The sequence below is a fragment of the Amblyomma americanum genome, chromosome 3, assembly GCF_052857255.1.
Source record: "Amblyomma americanum isolate KBUSLIRL-KWMA chromosome 3, ASM5285725v1, whole genome shotgun sequence".
In the NCBI taxonomy this organism is placed as follows: Eukaryota; Metazoa; Arthropoda; class Arachnida; order Ixodida; family Ixodidae; genus Amblyomma; species Amblyomma americanum.
Window position 1 is genome coordinate 203,920,998 of NC_135499.1, and position 15,495 is coordinate 203,936,492.

Below are 15,495 nucleotides of genomic sequence, written 5' to 3' on the forward strand. Positions count from 1 at the left end.
AAGTCCGACGTGCGCACATCAGCCTCGTGCAAAGTACTTTCAACATGCTTATCAGTCATGTACTCAGGATGCCAAGTGCCGTCCATATTCGTTTATCAGCACTTGCCTGAAAATGGATTCAAAGGGCATTGACCATGTATGGTAATGACGTTTTAACCCAAAACTCCTGACAGCAGCTACGATTATCGTTTTACAAATCCTTTCAGCATGCAAGCCAGGGCTTGCTGTTAACGATGCTGACACCCCTTGACAAAGAGTGACAGCTGAGTAATTGCAGTCGATCTGATGAAGGCGAAAGAGTAGTGTATTCGCTAGTGAGAGATGGGCTCACAAATGGAAGCCTCTGCTTCCCTAGACGGGGCAGAAAGCACTTGCGACGTACTCCACCGGCACGCCGTCGGAAACAATAACCGAAAAAGTGAATTAGGTAAGACATGCGCCGGAAACACACTGGAAATAAGCTATTTTCAAATATGCGAAAAAAATAATGAAGAAATGGTGCACTTCGCGAATGCTTCAGGCGTTGAAGAATCAAGCTAACAGGCTTCGGGGCAATGCACGATAAGTTGGTACACGTCTATCACAAAACCCATTACATTGTATTTCCTATACGAAATGTACGAATAAAGGAAAAGAAACAGAACACAGTTTCTCCTGTTTGGCCATCTTTTGCATTTTTTTTGTTCCGTGTCAAAAGCGTTACCACGCCTCAAAAAAACACACGTACAAGAGAGCGCAAACCTGATTATCGTCAAGAAAGCGGAAGTTAAAACCTACGTAATGAGTTATTGTTGCCTCGCAAACTCACAAAGAAAGGGCAAGAAATGCAATAAGCATGCAAACATTTTAAAAACTATCCCAGGCAACGACACTTTGTCTCTGTGTTGGTTTTATTTGGATGGCAAAAGAAATTGCCAGGTTAACAGCGTTATTGTTTTTTTTTAAAGCGACGGCTGCAAATATTGAGAAATGCACACATATTGCGCGACGTTTAACCTGCATGGGCGCATCATTAACTTTCTCGTACTAACCACAGGCACTTGAAATCTTTCACGAAAACAGCTACTCTGACATTCTCAACACAAGCAAAATAAAAGAAGAGACCAGACGACCGTTAGTGCACCACAAACGCATTCTGGTAAGAGTCCTCCACACGTCATGCCTGTCTTGGGTGCATGCATACGTACCCACTCTGATAAAGTGCGGAGATGCCACGGCGTCTGAAATTCAAATAAGCGGCGAAGTCTCAGACCAGCACGTCACCCCCGGTGTGTCAACATTATGCGTAAAACTGCATAAAATGTGGCTTTGGCTGAGCCCGCTCACGTTTATCGCGGGCTCTGGTTGCGAGAAGCAACGTTTTCACACCACCGCCATTACAAGTATGGGCGGCTGCTTTGTAACTTTACACTATTTGATCGGCTCAAACTCACTCTAGAACGACGTTGCTTTATCCGCAAAATTTCGTGCCGCCGACAACAGTCCCTTATAATTTTTTTTCTCTGAAACGGAGCAACAATACGGAGGCTAGAGCTGGTGTCAGTTCATCAAAACCCGAATTCACAAAGCTGCTTAGCCACAAGAACAGTTACAGTACCACAGTGCAGATGACTACAGCTCTTAAAGATCACACCACTTTCCAAACACCCCACAGGGGTCATGCATCAAAACATACGGCGTTCCGATTTGTGCAAATGTGCAAATCAAACTCGGAAGTCGGTTGTAGCGCTCCCAGCGGAAGGCACCACTAACTGCTCTGGACAGCTCAAATCACGCAAAAGGGAATTTGTAGTGTGTTGCCTATAGCTGATTGGGGAGGTCACTGGCGGCGCCATCATCTGATAACCTTTTTTTTATTCGGGGTTCGCAACTGGTAGGCTTTAAAAAACTCTATTATATGTACCGAAGTCACGGGGATGAACCAGTGGACGAATTGTTTGACGTGGGACGGTGTTTGAGAATTCGGGCCATGATTCGATGACACGAAATGTGGAATCCACCGAACTGCCCCGATTTAGCGATACAGAGTGTAGTTTGCACACCGCTGGTCGATTGTAATATGACGGTGTGCAGGGTGGAGATGCTTCCAGAGACCGGACTAACCAGCCATGCGACGTTAACTACTAAACTGCCGGCATTTATGCTTCATTGATTTTCTACTCGAGGAAACGTAAACGTCAGGGGTAATGCATGAAACTGTTTCAGATCGTAGAGTAAACGGCAAAATATTCTGCTCACAAGCATCCAACACCATTATATCAAATGTTAGCTATGCTTACCACTCGACGCGAAACCGTGTTAGTAGGGATAATTTGATTATCTTTTTTGTGCAAATAATTCCATCGCGCCAGTGTTTGCCACGTGTGTAGTAGAGGTGGGCTGCACTTGAAGAAACGCGGAAAGAGCTCAAATTTATGGGGACACGGCTGGTTTCAGCGGGTAAGCCAGAGGTTATTACAGGATTGGTTGTCGTCTTTCTTTCCCTGATAATGCTTCTAAACTTACTTTTTTTTATCTCAGAATAATAACCCCAGTAAAGCAGCCCTGCCTATGTGCAAAAATGGTCAACAGCTGCAAGAAAACAGACCTACTGCAAGAGCAGTGAGCTGTAAATTGTGCAGCAATAAAAATTGAAATATACTGTTTGATTGCATGATGCTGGCCATAGCACCTTGCGCGTTGCAGTGTGCGTGTTTAGTGCGGCGATAAAGAGTGTTTGCATGTACTGTCTCAGTGAAACTTTATCGATACAATGCAAAATAACACTTGAACAATCCACGATATCAGCAGAGATTCTGCTTTATATAATAAACATTAATTTGATTGCTTCATTTGCCCTTCTTTCAGCAGACTTTCAAAGTAAAACTGGCACAGAGGTCACATGTCCGTCGTCTATATCCCTAGCGGGAAAACTAAATTCGCCAGTAAGTTGCACCCCCATGCGTACAATAGCAGTAAAGATAATAACAACAATAACTAAAGCAGGTTCTTATTGTAATAACAGTAATAAAACTAGAATTAAGAAGAACAACGACAGAATTTCATTCATAAAGTATTTCTCGCCAAATAGCGCTGTGGAGAGCTGTCGACGTTAGAGCATTGCGCCATCAAAGATTGATACGCCTTCCGTAAAGCTCAGGTTGAACCTTTCATTTGAATCTGTCAAACTGTTAAGCATGAAAAGTAGTCCCCTGCAACGAAAATTTTTTTATTTTTTTTATTGATACCCTCAAGGTTCAGAAAGGAGTGGTTTACAAAAGATTACATAGGTTAAACCAAAACTAAAAAAATACAAGCGTCCTGTTCCTGATTATACAGTTCTATCTAAAGTCGCAAGCATACAATTGAAAGCACGGGGAAAAATAAGAATGGTAATTCAGAACTATAGATACATTGTTATTAAATGTTAGCTAAATTCGTGCGGAAGCGTAGGTTGTCTTGAACGCTGGCTGGCGAACCGGAAAGGTGATTCTAATCTGCTGATGTATGCTTCGCAGAAAAATGAATCGATTACAAAAAAGTCAGTTGCTGGTGCTTAACGTGTACCCTCTGTGACCTGCACATTCTTGAGGCACGCCATGTTCGTACCACTATTCATAACGGCAGGCACCCACCAAAGGTCCACGCCCATCAACCGAGAACGATTTAAGCACCCGCTTCGCGTGTGGGAGGTGCTGAGTTCGATCCCCAGTGCCGCCGTACACCCCAGGTTTTTGGATGGGTGCAAGCATTTCTGCCGCCTGGTGCTCTGTTTTATTTTGGGTGAAATTATTGGGGGAAAACTTCTTGACCAAAAAAAAAGAAAAAAGCCGCCATCAGGCTTCACCGCACGAGGAGGATTTTAGTAGTTCGACAGTAGTATGTATCGCCGGCCCGATGAAGCTACAGTTTGGTCAGAGACCCTCATCTCAAGCATGTCACCCAAGAAAAAGCCGAGCACCAGGCCGGGGTAAACTTGTGCCCATGCATAAGAAAACCAATGGGTACCATGTGGCGCTGTGGACTGAATATAATGCCTGCCGCATGACGAGGCGGAGCCTTCTTTGTGTCTCTACAAGAGAAACACAACTAACAAACAACTTTTAAAAAGGCTTGGGGAGTATTCATCGCAGACAGCCCTTGAACACAATTACTAACGAACTCGCATGCGACTGTCGAGCAGTTGCGCGTGAGGTATAAGAGCGCACTTGCAGTGAAAGGCACAGGTTCTTCTACTGCCCAAGTAGACGAATTTTCTTGATCACATTCATATTTAGCTCAGTTCTGACGGCGTGCAAAGCCACAAAAGCAGGCTGGGCGAATCACACAAGCCTCTTAAACTTTGTGCGAGTCTTAGCGCAGCGCATGTGCAGCCTTGTCTGAGCCGCGAAGCTATAGCCAGGGAATGCCCGTCCTTGCGCCGCGCTCGTTTTAAAGAATACTTGCGGCATGGACGGGCTGCCGTGACAAACAAGCGCACGAAGCGCGGAGGACTCCCCGCGGATGGAAGCCCACGAGGAGAAAGAAAAGAACAGAAGAGGGGAAGGCACTTGGAACGGGCGGCACTTAATAAAGACGGGCCTTGGACGCGGCCGAGTCAAGGCCGCGGCAGCTATATCGCGCACCGGCCTCTGCGGATCGCTCACGCCCTCCGAACGCTTTTGGCAATTCATGCGGTCGCATCTGAGAAGCGTGCCGTTATGGGAACATATTTTACGACGGTCCGTATCTCGTCTTGTACTTCCGTTCGCTCCTTTTGCTTATTTTTCGTTTGCCTAATACGAAAGAACTCAAACGATTCCGATAATAAATTTTGAATAAACGCAACATGGGGAAGTGAATAAAGAATGAACTAACTTTCATCGGACCTTCCTGCTCTTCAAGGTATAGGCGGGGGGGGGGGGGGGGGGGGGGGGCGAAATTTGTTGGCTCACCGCTTCTCCCCTCATTTTCCTCGCTCTGTGAAACTCACAAGTAGGGCGCAGGGAACAGAACCGTGCCCCCTACCCTGCACCTCTATTCCCACATCTATTATATCAAACGTGAATGACCATTAAACAGCCGCCCCTCAACGCGGCGATCAAAGTTTGCATGACCGGTCTGTGTCTTAAAGAGTAAAGAGGGAAATCACAGTGGTACTTACCGAACCCCTGAAAGTTACTGAAATTCAGCCATCAATTAGCGAACCAGGCCGTAATAAGTTTGACATTCTCTTCGTAATACAAACTCAGCGCAACTCAAGTGTAATGCGTTTAGCCTTAAGCACTGCACGCTAAGTGATCTGATGCCCTTCTCCTCACTCAATACAGTGCAAGAAACGATTAACGGGAAGCAGGAACATGATGACGGTCTTTCGGAAGCCCTTTTAATTGAACTTATCTCATCAGCTTTGCGGGGGACTCCATTAATTCTCTTTGAGCGCTGTCGACTTCATTGCGATAGTTAGCCAGCAGTTCTGTCTCCAGCCTCCATACACATGACGAAGACTACAGCCTGCTAAGCATATCGGCTTGTTATTTCCGGTGCGTTGTTTCAATTCCGTATACTAACAACTCTCCTTGTAGGAGACTCGCATGCAGCGCGCATTTGGTGTGTCGTTTACAGTTATACAGTGGACGTATAAGGCCGGCTAAGGACGCCCGATGATTCTTGCTCGAAACTCGGCCTCATAAGAAGCTATCTATTCGTACTACTATCCCTGAACAAGCGTGATTACATCCCTGCTCCGCCCTCGAATATTTCAGTGCTTTACATACAGAAAAGATAACCATCTGGTGCTTAATGAGAAACAAGGTCTGCTAGCACACTTGATTTTCTGAGAAGCATAGTCGGAGAGGAGCCTCCAAACAGCTACTGGGACCAGAAAGCTGCGGGGCGTCTTAATACGGCGAGCTTCCCTGACGGTTCGCTCACGATATCTGCGGTGCTCGTTCGTCTCCCGGGCGCCTAACCGCGGCCGTGAACGCCGCGTAACCCTCCCATCCGCGGGACACTCGCGATGCTTGGCTGGGCTCCCCGGATCAGCGACACACGGGCTTCACTGACGAAGCCCCCTTGCCAAGCCCGTGGTCTCGAGCCGCGCAAGGGCCTCGTCGGGGCCCAAAATAAAACGGTCTCTCCCAGGCAGTCACTCCGGCTTGCCGTGCACAGATGCAGGTGACACTGAATTTATTTCCGGTGGGAAAACACAGCGCGACCGTCAGGGCCGCCCCGAGCGCGTGTATGTGAGTGCGGCTTCGCGCGCTGGGACTACTTGCGCGGGATCACTTGCGTAACTACCCACACCAGACGCGCTCTCGGCCTGCGAGTCCGCGGCGGCGGAGGATGAGGAGGAGGGGGCGAGAAAATCGGCGCCTGCGTTTGCGTCTTCCGTGCGTGACTTGGGCGTTTCGTCTCCTCGTCTTGCAAATTTATTTTCCAACTCGACATCCGTGAAGCGTCGTGCCGGTACACAAGTACGTACGTGTTGTAACGGGGTGCCCCGTAGGCCGAGCTTTAAAAGGACGGTCGCACGTTTCGCGCCAGCTCAAGGATAAGGCTCTCCAGCCGCAGCCGTCCTCACGTGTTCGTAGCCGAGATCGGTGCATGATTGGCTGGCACGCGTAGACTGGCCAGTCACGATAGCCAGCGAGGCTCTCAAAAGTCGGCCAATCAGGAACTGACGTTCCTCAAGATGGCGCGCTCGCATAACTTTTGTTAACATCACCAGCACTTGGTAGACGGTGTGCTGGCTGAAACATATCGCGGCCAATCATGTGCTAAAATTATTCTGTGAATGGTCAGAAGTATGCGCATTACCAGGAGTCCGGAATAGCGCCCAGCCAATGCAGCTAAGCATAGCGGTCTATCACGTTCGGTTCTGCAGCCACTCAGTCATTCTCGTCCTTTCTTACGTCACAGACGGTGTCAATGCGCTATTTTTGAATGCTCAAAGCCATGCGATCATATAAGATCAGTTCACGGCGATCGCTATGTGGGCACTTTACTACTGCATCTGCGGCTATCGCGCTTTGCCTGCGCTCAAAAGCCGGCAAAAGAGGCATAATTGAGGCACAGAAAGCTTTGAGATTTCTTGTCGAGGCCTGGTGAATACAAAACTGGAGCGCCCGGTTTTAATGCGGGAGGTCTGAAGCCAGTAACTTCATTCCTGGACTGGCTCCGATCCGCTCGCACGATTCTTCGTATGCCTTCGCCTATTTCTTTCGTATTCTCGAACAGCGTGCCAAAAAACTCTTTCTTTAAGCATTCACGGTGCTTCGCTTTCATGATCTGAATTCTAGCTTATATCTGCTATATGTCAGTCTCCGATTACGAAGAGAAATGCATACAAACGGCTTCAATTAAAGAACTGGTTACATATTCAATGCATTATAAAGCCGCCTAGGTGTGCGTCCACCCATGCGAACTCTGAATATTGACGTCAGATGCGCATTACCGGTATATATATTATATGCAAATAGATTATTAGCACATAGTACCTCTCCCCCCCTATCCTTTCTACCTGCCCCCCACACCTCTTTGATTTCATTTCTCCAGTCTGCCTGCTATCCTTTATTTCCGCTGCCCCAGCTCAGGTGCTTCCGTAGCGATGGCAGAAGCCCGGGCTGGCACAAATCTTTTCCTTCCTTTTATTATTAATTGTCAATAAACAACAACTACTACTACCACTTTTAAAGCGTGGAACACTTACAGATTCCGTCACACCATGAAGCCCCGGCGAAGAGAATTCGCGAAAAATTCTGTTCATGCGTGATAGCATGATTTCATTACCAATGGTAGTATACCAGCTTCGCTACCAGCGCAATACTTCAGTTATTTGCACGCCCCAACCCCCCCGCTCACGGATAATATATTCAACCGAAAAAAAAATGACACCTTCTCGATATCAGGAGTACCTATACCGAAGTACAGCCTTTGCAAAAAATATATAATCCAGAGTTCTCTGCTAAGCCGTTTAATGGGACTCTATAGCCTCTACGGCTTCCCTAGAAACCAAAAAAGTATTTGGAAGGTGAGGAAAAGGGTTCTCCATACCTCACAGTGATTTATAGTTTGATGGGTACGAGCGATAGGCGTTGCGCTATGCAACTGAGAAGTAAACCAGGCAGCCTGGTTACTTTTGACAAAAACGGTACTTGTAGATGCAGCGTAAATAAACTTTTGCGCACAATTTGTTTTCAGCGTAAGCTCGCAATCGGCTAATAAAATGTGCCTATATTTGAGATCCCGGCCGCTGTGGTCGCCTTTCGATGGGCGCGACACGCAAAACGGCGCCCGGGTGCTGTGCACTGTCAGCGCACGTTAAAGAAGCCCAGGTGGTCTAAATTAATCCGAAGCCCTCTCCTACGGAGCCCCTCATAGCCCAGGTGTCACTTCGGGGATTGAAACTGACTTCCAGTCCGCGTGTCGCCTCTTCCTCTCTGGCAGACTTCCACACTCCGTCGCTCCCATTCTGACTACCCCACAAGTTCAAAATTCCACATGCAAGCACCAAATCACTTGGACTCCTGGGCACGAGGGGCTCGAGGGAAACGAGGCCGCGGACAGTCTAGCTCGAGGATATACTAACCGAGCGACTAACCTCCCCGACCTCACCCCTCTCCCCTCTACGTACGGCGAGCGCCTCCTCCTTCTCCGAACACAAAGGCAAGTCTATCCCCCACCACACCGTAAGCTAACGGCGGCAGAGGCGAGGGACTGGCGACAACTACAGACGAACACCTTTCCTAACCTACACAAGTACCACATCATCTTCCCCGACAGATATGACAGCATCTGCCCCTGGTGTGGCGGAATTCCAACAATATATCACGTAACATGGGGCTGCTCTGGTCCCAAGCCCCCCGAACTAGACAAACATCACTCCGAGGAACAGTGGGAGTCTGCCCTGCTCAGCTCTGACTTGGCGACGCAGCGAAAGGTGATATCCCAAGCAAGAGCAACTGCGGTGGACATTGGGGTCCTGAAATAAGGACTCCACCCAAAATCTGTATTTTCGCCTCTCTATCCTACCTTTTTGGAATGAATGTTTTCTACTACTACTACTACTACTACAATGGAGAATTTATATTTCATATGTATTGTGTTCTTTTCCTTTGCAGACGTCAGTAAAACAATCAGGCGCAGTTCACCTACGTACGTACTCCTATAGCGACAGCAGCTAGTGTCACAACAGCGTACGCGTCGCATGCAAACTATGTCGCGCAATCACTGCGTTTTGGAAAAGAAATTTGATAGCAAATAAATTTGAAGTCGATGCTACCTGCATCCGCTGTCTTGAATTAGGGGCATACAATGCAAAGAAGTGCTTGTCAATGCCGCGATTTTGCCACATGTTGCGCAAATGAGCAAATTTTCATAAATAAAGTACAGTCAGTCAGAACACAAGATAATAGCATGCTAAATTCTGACGGAAACTGCAGCAGATAACGCGCGTGCAACAAAAAGCAGGCCTATAATCAGTTTATGCTCAAACTCACTCCTGGAAACAATATAGGTTGAAAATTTTTATTGTGATTTACATAAAAAAGTTATATCGCCAAAAACCGATTTAAGGCTCCATGGTTGCCCTAAAACTCTTTTTGCGTCAATTTTTCGGCATTCTCAAATAGTTCTGTTGCTTTAGGGCTGCCGTTTACTGATTTCCAAAAGCAGAAGGCTGCCATTAGCAGGTTGGAGACAAGGCGTTCTTGAGAGCAACGCAAAAAAAAAAAAGAGAAGGTATGGCCTTCGCATAAGAGAAGGTATGGCCAACCGAATAACGGAAGCGTTGCAAGTGACGCATCGGATTTGCTTCTCCACTTCGCGTCGAATAACCAATGTACAGGGTACACGGAAATCCTCCAAGGCAATGAGACAGTGTTTTTGGTGAAAGATGGTTTAGCGTTATGGCTTAAATGGGTTCAGGTCCGCTCAGGAGGCCTGGAATAATCTACAGCAGAGAGCCTAGAAACAAACCCAACTAGGCAATCCTCTGACGCTACGGCCCCATCCACGGCGTCAGATGCCGTAACGCCGGCCATTTCCGTCGAGCGCTTACAGTTACTATCCGTAACCCCTTTCAATGGTCATTGGACAGGAGAGAGGACGTCCGCTTTCCCATGTGTATTATATATGGGCCTGTAGTGACTAGTCTGTAACTTGCGTGTTCCCCGTCTCCATATGTCGTTCTGTTTGCGTCTTTGCTGCTAACAACCCTGCTTCATCCAGTCAACCCTGAAGAAGACACTGAGTCGACACCGAAACGTCGGTTCTGTCCTCATGAGACTTTGATATGAGCATCAAGTTCCTTTCTCTCTAATACGCTTTAGTTGCGTGTGTTGACGCTCTGCTTCTGTCCCAGGCGCCTGAGCGGGCCTAGGCCCATTTACACTGTGACAATTAGAATGGATTAAAGTGCAGTCAGTGCGACGTTGCAATATGGCTGTTTGGATTCATTGATTCCTCTGACGCCGAAAAAACACACACTTATAAACGTGGTTTTCAATGTTTTCGCCTCTCTAAAGTATCATGCAAGGCTGTTTGCTTGGTTGGTAACGAAGTGTTCGGAAGTAGTTTCTTAATGCTTACATCAAACCCCACTGTGAAAGCCAAAACCGACATGTCTCTCACTGAGCGGCCGGACATCATCTACTGAGCCCATTGATGCGCATTCCAGTGGCCAATTCGTGCATCCGGTAGCCTCAGAGTTCACTGCGCGCACTTTCTATGCTTGGCTTGCCATATCTTGGATGCCCCAGAGTATACGCGCAGAAGAGACACCAGTCACGTAACGGTGTATATCTGGAAGCGGTTCGTGGCGTTTACAATAGTCTTATACAGGCTGAAATAAACATTTTCTGTGTGCTAAAATAGGAAAGGTTTATTATTCAGCAGCCGACGTGGGCAATTATTTAGCCAGCGACCTCGAAAACAGCCCAGGCGGATAGCCGAGCCTGTGGCCGGTATTGTAAGCGTTGAGCCACGTCTGTTCGTGAAGTGGAAAGCGGTCACGTATATATGCGGATGCAGGGAATACGTGACCGGCTCCTAGCGTAGTAAAAAACCGCTTGCCAGTGTCCGACTGCACGTGAATTCGCTGCACTGGAGTCAACAGGCACTAATAAGCCGTTGGGGTTTTTTTTCTTGCTGTTAATTTCAGGCAATTTGCAGTTTTGTCTCTTCGCTGTCCATGCTGGCAGTGATAGAAGTACGGGGCACACTGAATGCATTAATTCTGAAATTTAAAAAAAATTTGTTAATGAGTAGCTTGATTGCTCTTTCAACGTCGATGTGGGAGAATAAAAGCGGAGTTGTGAGTGAGTGAGTGAGTGAGTGAGTGAGTGAGTGAGTGAGTGAGTGAGTGAGTGAGTGAGTGAGTGAGTGAGTGAGTGAGTGAGTGAGTGAGTGAGTGAGTGAGTGAGTGAGTGAGTGAGTGAGTGAGTGAGTAAATGAGTGAAAGAATGAACGAATTAATGAGCCAAGCGAGTGCGTGAGTGAGTAAATGAATGAATGAGTGAGAAAGTGAGTAAATGAATGAACAAACGAAGAAACAAAATCATTAATTAATGAGCAAGCGAGTGAGTGAGTGAGTAAATGAGTGAATGAATGAACGAATTAATTAATGCGCGAAGCGAGTGCGTGAGTGAGTAAATGAATGAATGAGTGAGGAAGTGAGTAAATGAATGAACAAACGAATAAACAAAATAATTAATTAATGAGCGAGTGAGTGAGTGAGTGAGTGAGTGAGTGAGTGAGTGAGTGAATGAGTGAGTGAGTGAGTGAGTGAGTGAGTGAGTGAGTGAGTGAGTGAGTGAGTGAGTGAGTGAGTGAGTGAGTGAGTGAGTGAGTGAGTGAGTGAGCGAGCGAGCGAACGAGCGAGCGAGCGAACGAACGAGCTGAGCAAGTCGGTGACTGTCACGGCACGCTGACCGTGGTAAAGATTCAGGCTCTTTCTGAACAAGAAAAAAATTCTTCGCGATTCAGGGGCTTACCATGCACTTTATCTCGCCATGTGTGGCGCCGTATGAGAAACAAATCATAACGCCTCCAGAACATTTCCGAGTGCCTGTCATACAGGAATGCTGACGCAAAGACAGCGCGCAACCTGTCTCGCCTCCCGCCTTTTTCTAAGAAAAGGAGTGTTGCAGCAACACTATAGCAGCACCGGAGGTGCCGAGCAAACGCGACTCGTGCGCAGCTAAGCGTGCTAATCAAATACGCATCTCCGATGCACTTCACTCGAGTATCCCACAAGTCACTTTCCCCGCCAAGCGCGACGGCGTACGCGTGGAGCCGACTCACTCAGCCACATTACGCAAATGCAAGAGCGAGAGTTCCGGTGTTCTTCACCGAAATAAGCGCAGCACAAAAAATAAGAACCTTGCAGACGTGTTATTCGTATCTCATATCGTTTTTTTTTTTTGCGCGCGCGCATTTCCTTGTAGGTAGATTTTCTACCGCAATGTTTACCATACCAATGCGTACGTGCGGCATTCGCACGTACAGGTGCGCACAAAAGTTTACGGAACATGAAATTTTCAGCAAAACTTAATTTCTGCTTAGTTTCAGCATGCATCCACGAACTGAAAGATGAACTCAATAATTTCCTCCGCGAAGAACACGATGCTCTTCTTAATGCCTGGCTGTGCCTCTATACGTAGCGAGAAAATTTAGACTTTTTGTGATTTCGGAGTTCCGAAAACTTTTTTGGACACCTGTACTACTAATAAGGGAGTAATTACTCATTGGCATCCACCGGAGCGCAGCCATGCGCCCATAAAGGAAAGCTATACAGCTTTTTCAGAAACCTCGTAGTTAAAAAAAATTCGTCCTGGTCCGGGGTTCGGACCAGTGACCAGCACTTCACCGGAGCAGTCGCTCTATACCAACGGAGCTAACAGGGATAGGAAGCTTGTGGTAGGGCGAGAGCGAATTGATCTATAACTCGAAGTGGGAACAGTGTTGGTCAAGTGTTTTAAGGGAATCCCCAAGGTGGATTATATTTGTAATAAGGGAGTAATTACTCATTGGCATCCACCCGAGCGCAGCCATGTGGCTATAAAAAAAAAAAAGTCCACATCCTACAATGGCAGGCGGATGAAAAATTTTTTTAGAAATTTTGTTTTCCGCAAAATAGCACCACTTCTTTTCAGTAACATAACTATATAAACTAATCAATGACTGGAATATTGCTCCACGAACAGGACGATAAGCAGAAAAAGCACACCGAGCACAGTGGAGTCACCTGAAGTCAATGGGTTGAGAAAGACAGTGCACAGACAAGGCCCACAAAGAGAACGGTACCACATGAGCACTGTGTTCCTCTTACGCTGTGCGTTTGCGGTGTTCTTCTAAACATTATGTCTCACTAACTAGGCCAGTTGCAAGCACAGCACTAGTTTATTCTCTATCTAGCTCTCTCTGGCACGGTAAGAATAAATTTGCTACTTTCTATACTCATCAAAAGTTCATCCTTTCGACCCCCATACCATAATGGCCAGGCATTTCTCGTTAACACCAGGTCTTCTTAGAAGCCTCGACAAACCTCGCGCACCAAAGTAGAAGTTTGTGAAAGAAAGATTCCAGATATTAGGTTCAGCATAAGCAACGGCTAAGTCTACTATCCTCTTGAAGGACACTTGCAAACGTACCGGAATTCATTAAATTTTACCGTTCTCCGCTGCACGGATTATGTTGTACATCATGAAAACAAGCGCCGTGTTTTCGATAGCACCGAGTTCGAAAGGTGCACGAAAGGCGCAACGAAGTCTTCCCACCGTATCGTCGAGTAACAAGGCGTCAACAATTAGGTAGGCCAGCGATACAAGCCGCAACACCTCTCCTTCGCGGTCACAGACGAACCTATTTCCGCGCCGACCTTGGGGAGAGACGCGAGAGGCGCCGCGACAAAACGCGTAGGCGTCGCGCGCTCACAACACGAAACCACGATTGTCTACAGAACAAAACCACTCGTGTAAGGAAAGCTGCACAGAGCCACCGCACTGGGAACAGGCCGTTATTCTTCGAGAAACGCGACGCGATGAATGGGGGTCGAAAAGAAAAAAAAAAGGGGGGGGGGATTAAGAGGGAGAAGACTCCAGCGCGCATGTACTAGATGTTCAGAGAAGGCACTCACAGGCGAATGCCGGCAGGACAGTGAGGGCGATGTATATCCATAGCATGTGATGCATGGTGCGCAGGGGACCTGGGCCTGTGGGTGACACCGAGTCGCTCTTCTTCGGGCCTCCTTCATTAGTGGCGAGAAGACGGCAGCCAGCGTCGACGGCGATTCAAGTGCGCGCGCGTTCGCAGCGCCGCCTCCCCCGCGCGCGGCAGTGGCGCCGTGCCAAAAACGAAAACCGCGCAACAAGGGCGGGGGCCGCTTCCAGTTTGGAAACGGGCCGTGGCGGTGCTGGTGGCTGTGGTGCATGCGCGGTGGTGGCAAGCGCCGTAGGTGCGGGGCTATGGGAAAGAGAGCGAAGGGGGCGAATAGAAGACGGCTCTGGGAGCAGCTACGCGCCGTTTCACGCAGGCGAGGCTTGCGCGAGAATGCAAGCTGCTTACGACACTAGGTGTTATCCGGCAGGCAGCGTGTATACCATATGCTGGAATAAATGGACTGCGTTGCGAGCAGAGCCCCCGTTAATGGTTCAGTGCCTACACTGAATTCGAGCATTGCAATGCATTGCACGGCTCTTTCAGTTCCTGCCTCCACCCGGATCTACTATACATACGGGATCGCAATAGCTGGCACCATGACGCCCAAGAACTACTACTCATCCCAGAAACTGTAAAACCTAGTTATTTCAGTTTTTTACACCTATTGACTTCGACCACCTGTGAATATATGTAGACTGTCAAATTTTGCGCATTTCTGATGCTATTTTCGAGTGGTTTTGTTGATATTGCGTATTCCTATCGTTGTTGCAATTTTGCATTGTACCACTTGTTTGTACCACTTGCATTGTACCACATATTTTGTATCGTTCTTACCTCTCCATCCCCCTTTCTATAATGGAAAATGTTTTGAGTGTGAAATAAAAAAAAATAAGACATCCAAATACCGAATGTCACGCGGCTTCCTAGCTTTCAGATGGCCGCATATGCCGAACACGCATGTGAACACTAAATTAAATAGAAAGCAATAGTGGTGCTTTTAATAGCTAGGCGACGGAACTTAAGTCAACGATGAAAAAGCATCGACCGAAAGACGTTGAATGTTTGCTGCGTCATCCATTGCTCAAGCATTCTGTAGCCGCCGCGGTGGCTCAGTAGTTGAGACGCTTGGCTGCTGACCCGAAAGAAGTGGGTCCGATCCCGCCCGCGTTGGTCGCATTTCGATGGAGGCGAAATTCTAGAGGCCCGTCTACTGTACGATGTCAGTGCACGTTAAAGAACCCCAGGTGGTTGAAATTATCCGGAGTCTTCCACTACGATGTCCCTCATAGCCTGAATCACTTTGGGACGTTAAACCCAACAAGCAAACAAACAAACAAACAAACAAACAAACAAACAAACCTTCTGTACCCTTCGCCT

At 47.5% G+C, this 15,495-nt stretch overlaps 1 protein-coding gene across 2 annotated transcripts in view; it reads right to left on the reverse strand.

Moving 5' to 3' along the window:
* Positions 1 to 14,299, reverse strand: part of LOC144125914 (uncharacterized) — a 43,209-nt gene extending 28,910 nt beyond the window's left edge. Inside the window, exons 1-2 of one of the 2 annotated variants that reach the window (XM_077659724.1) lie at positions 14,096 to 14,271; positions 1,188 to 1,220 (exon numbers count right to left, since the gene is read on the reverse strand). In XM_077659724.1, coding sequence (XP_077515850.1) covers positions 1,188 to 1,220; positions 14,096 to 14,150 — 88 coding nt within the window. In that variant the 5' untranslated portion in view covers positions 14,151 to 14,271. Of the gene's footprint in view, positions 1 to 1,187; positions 1,221 to 14,095 lie in introns of both variants that reach the window. The other variant, XM_077659725.1, reaches the window with a different exon arrangement.
* Positions 14,300 to 15,495: the final 1,196 nt, after the last annotated feature.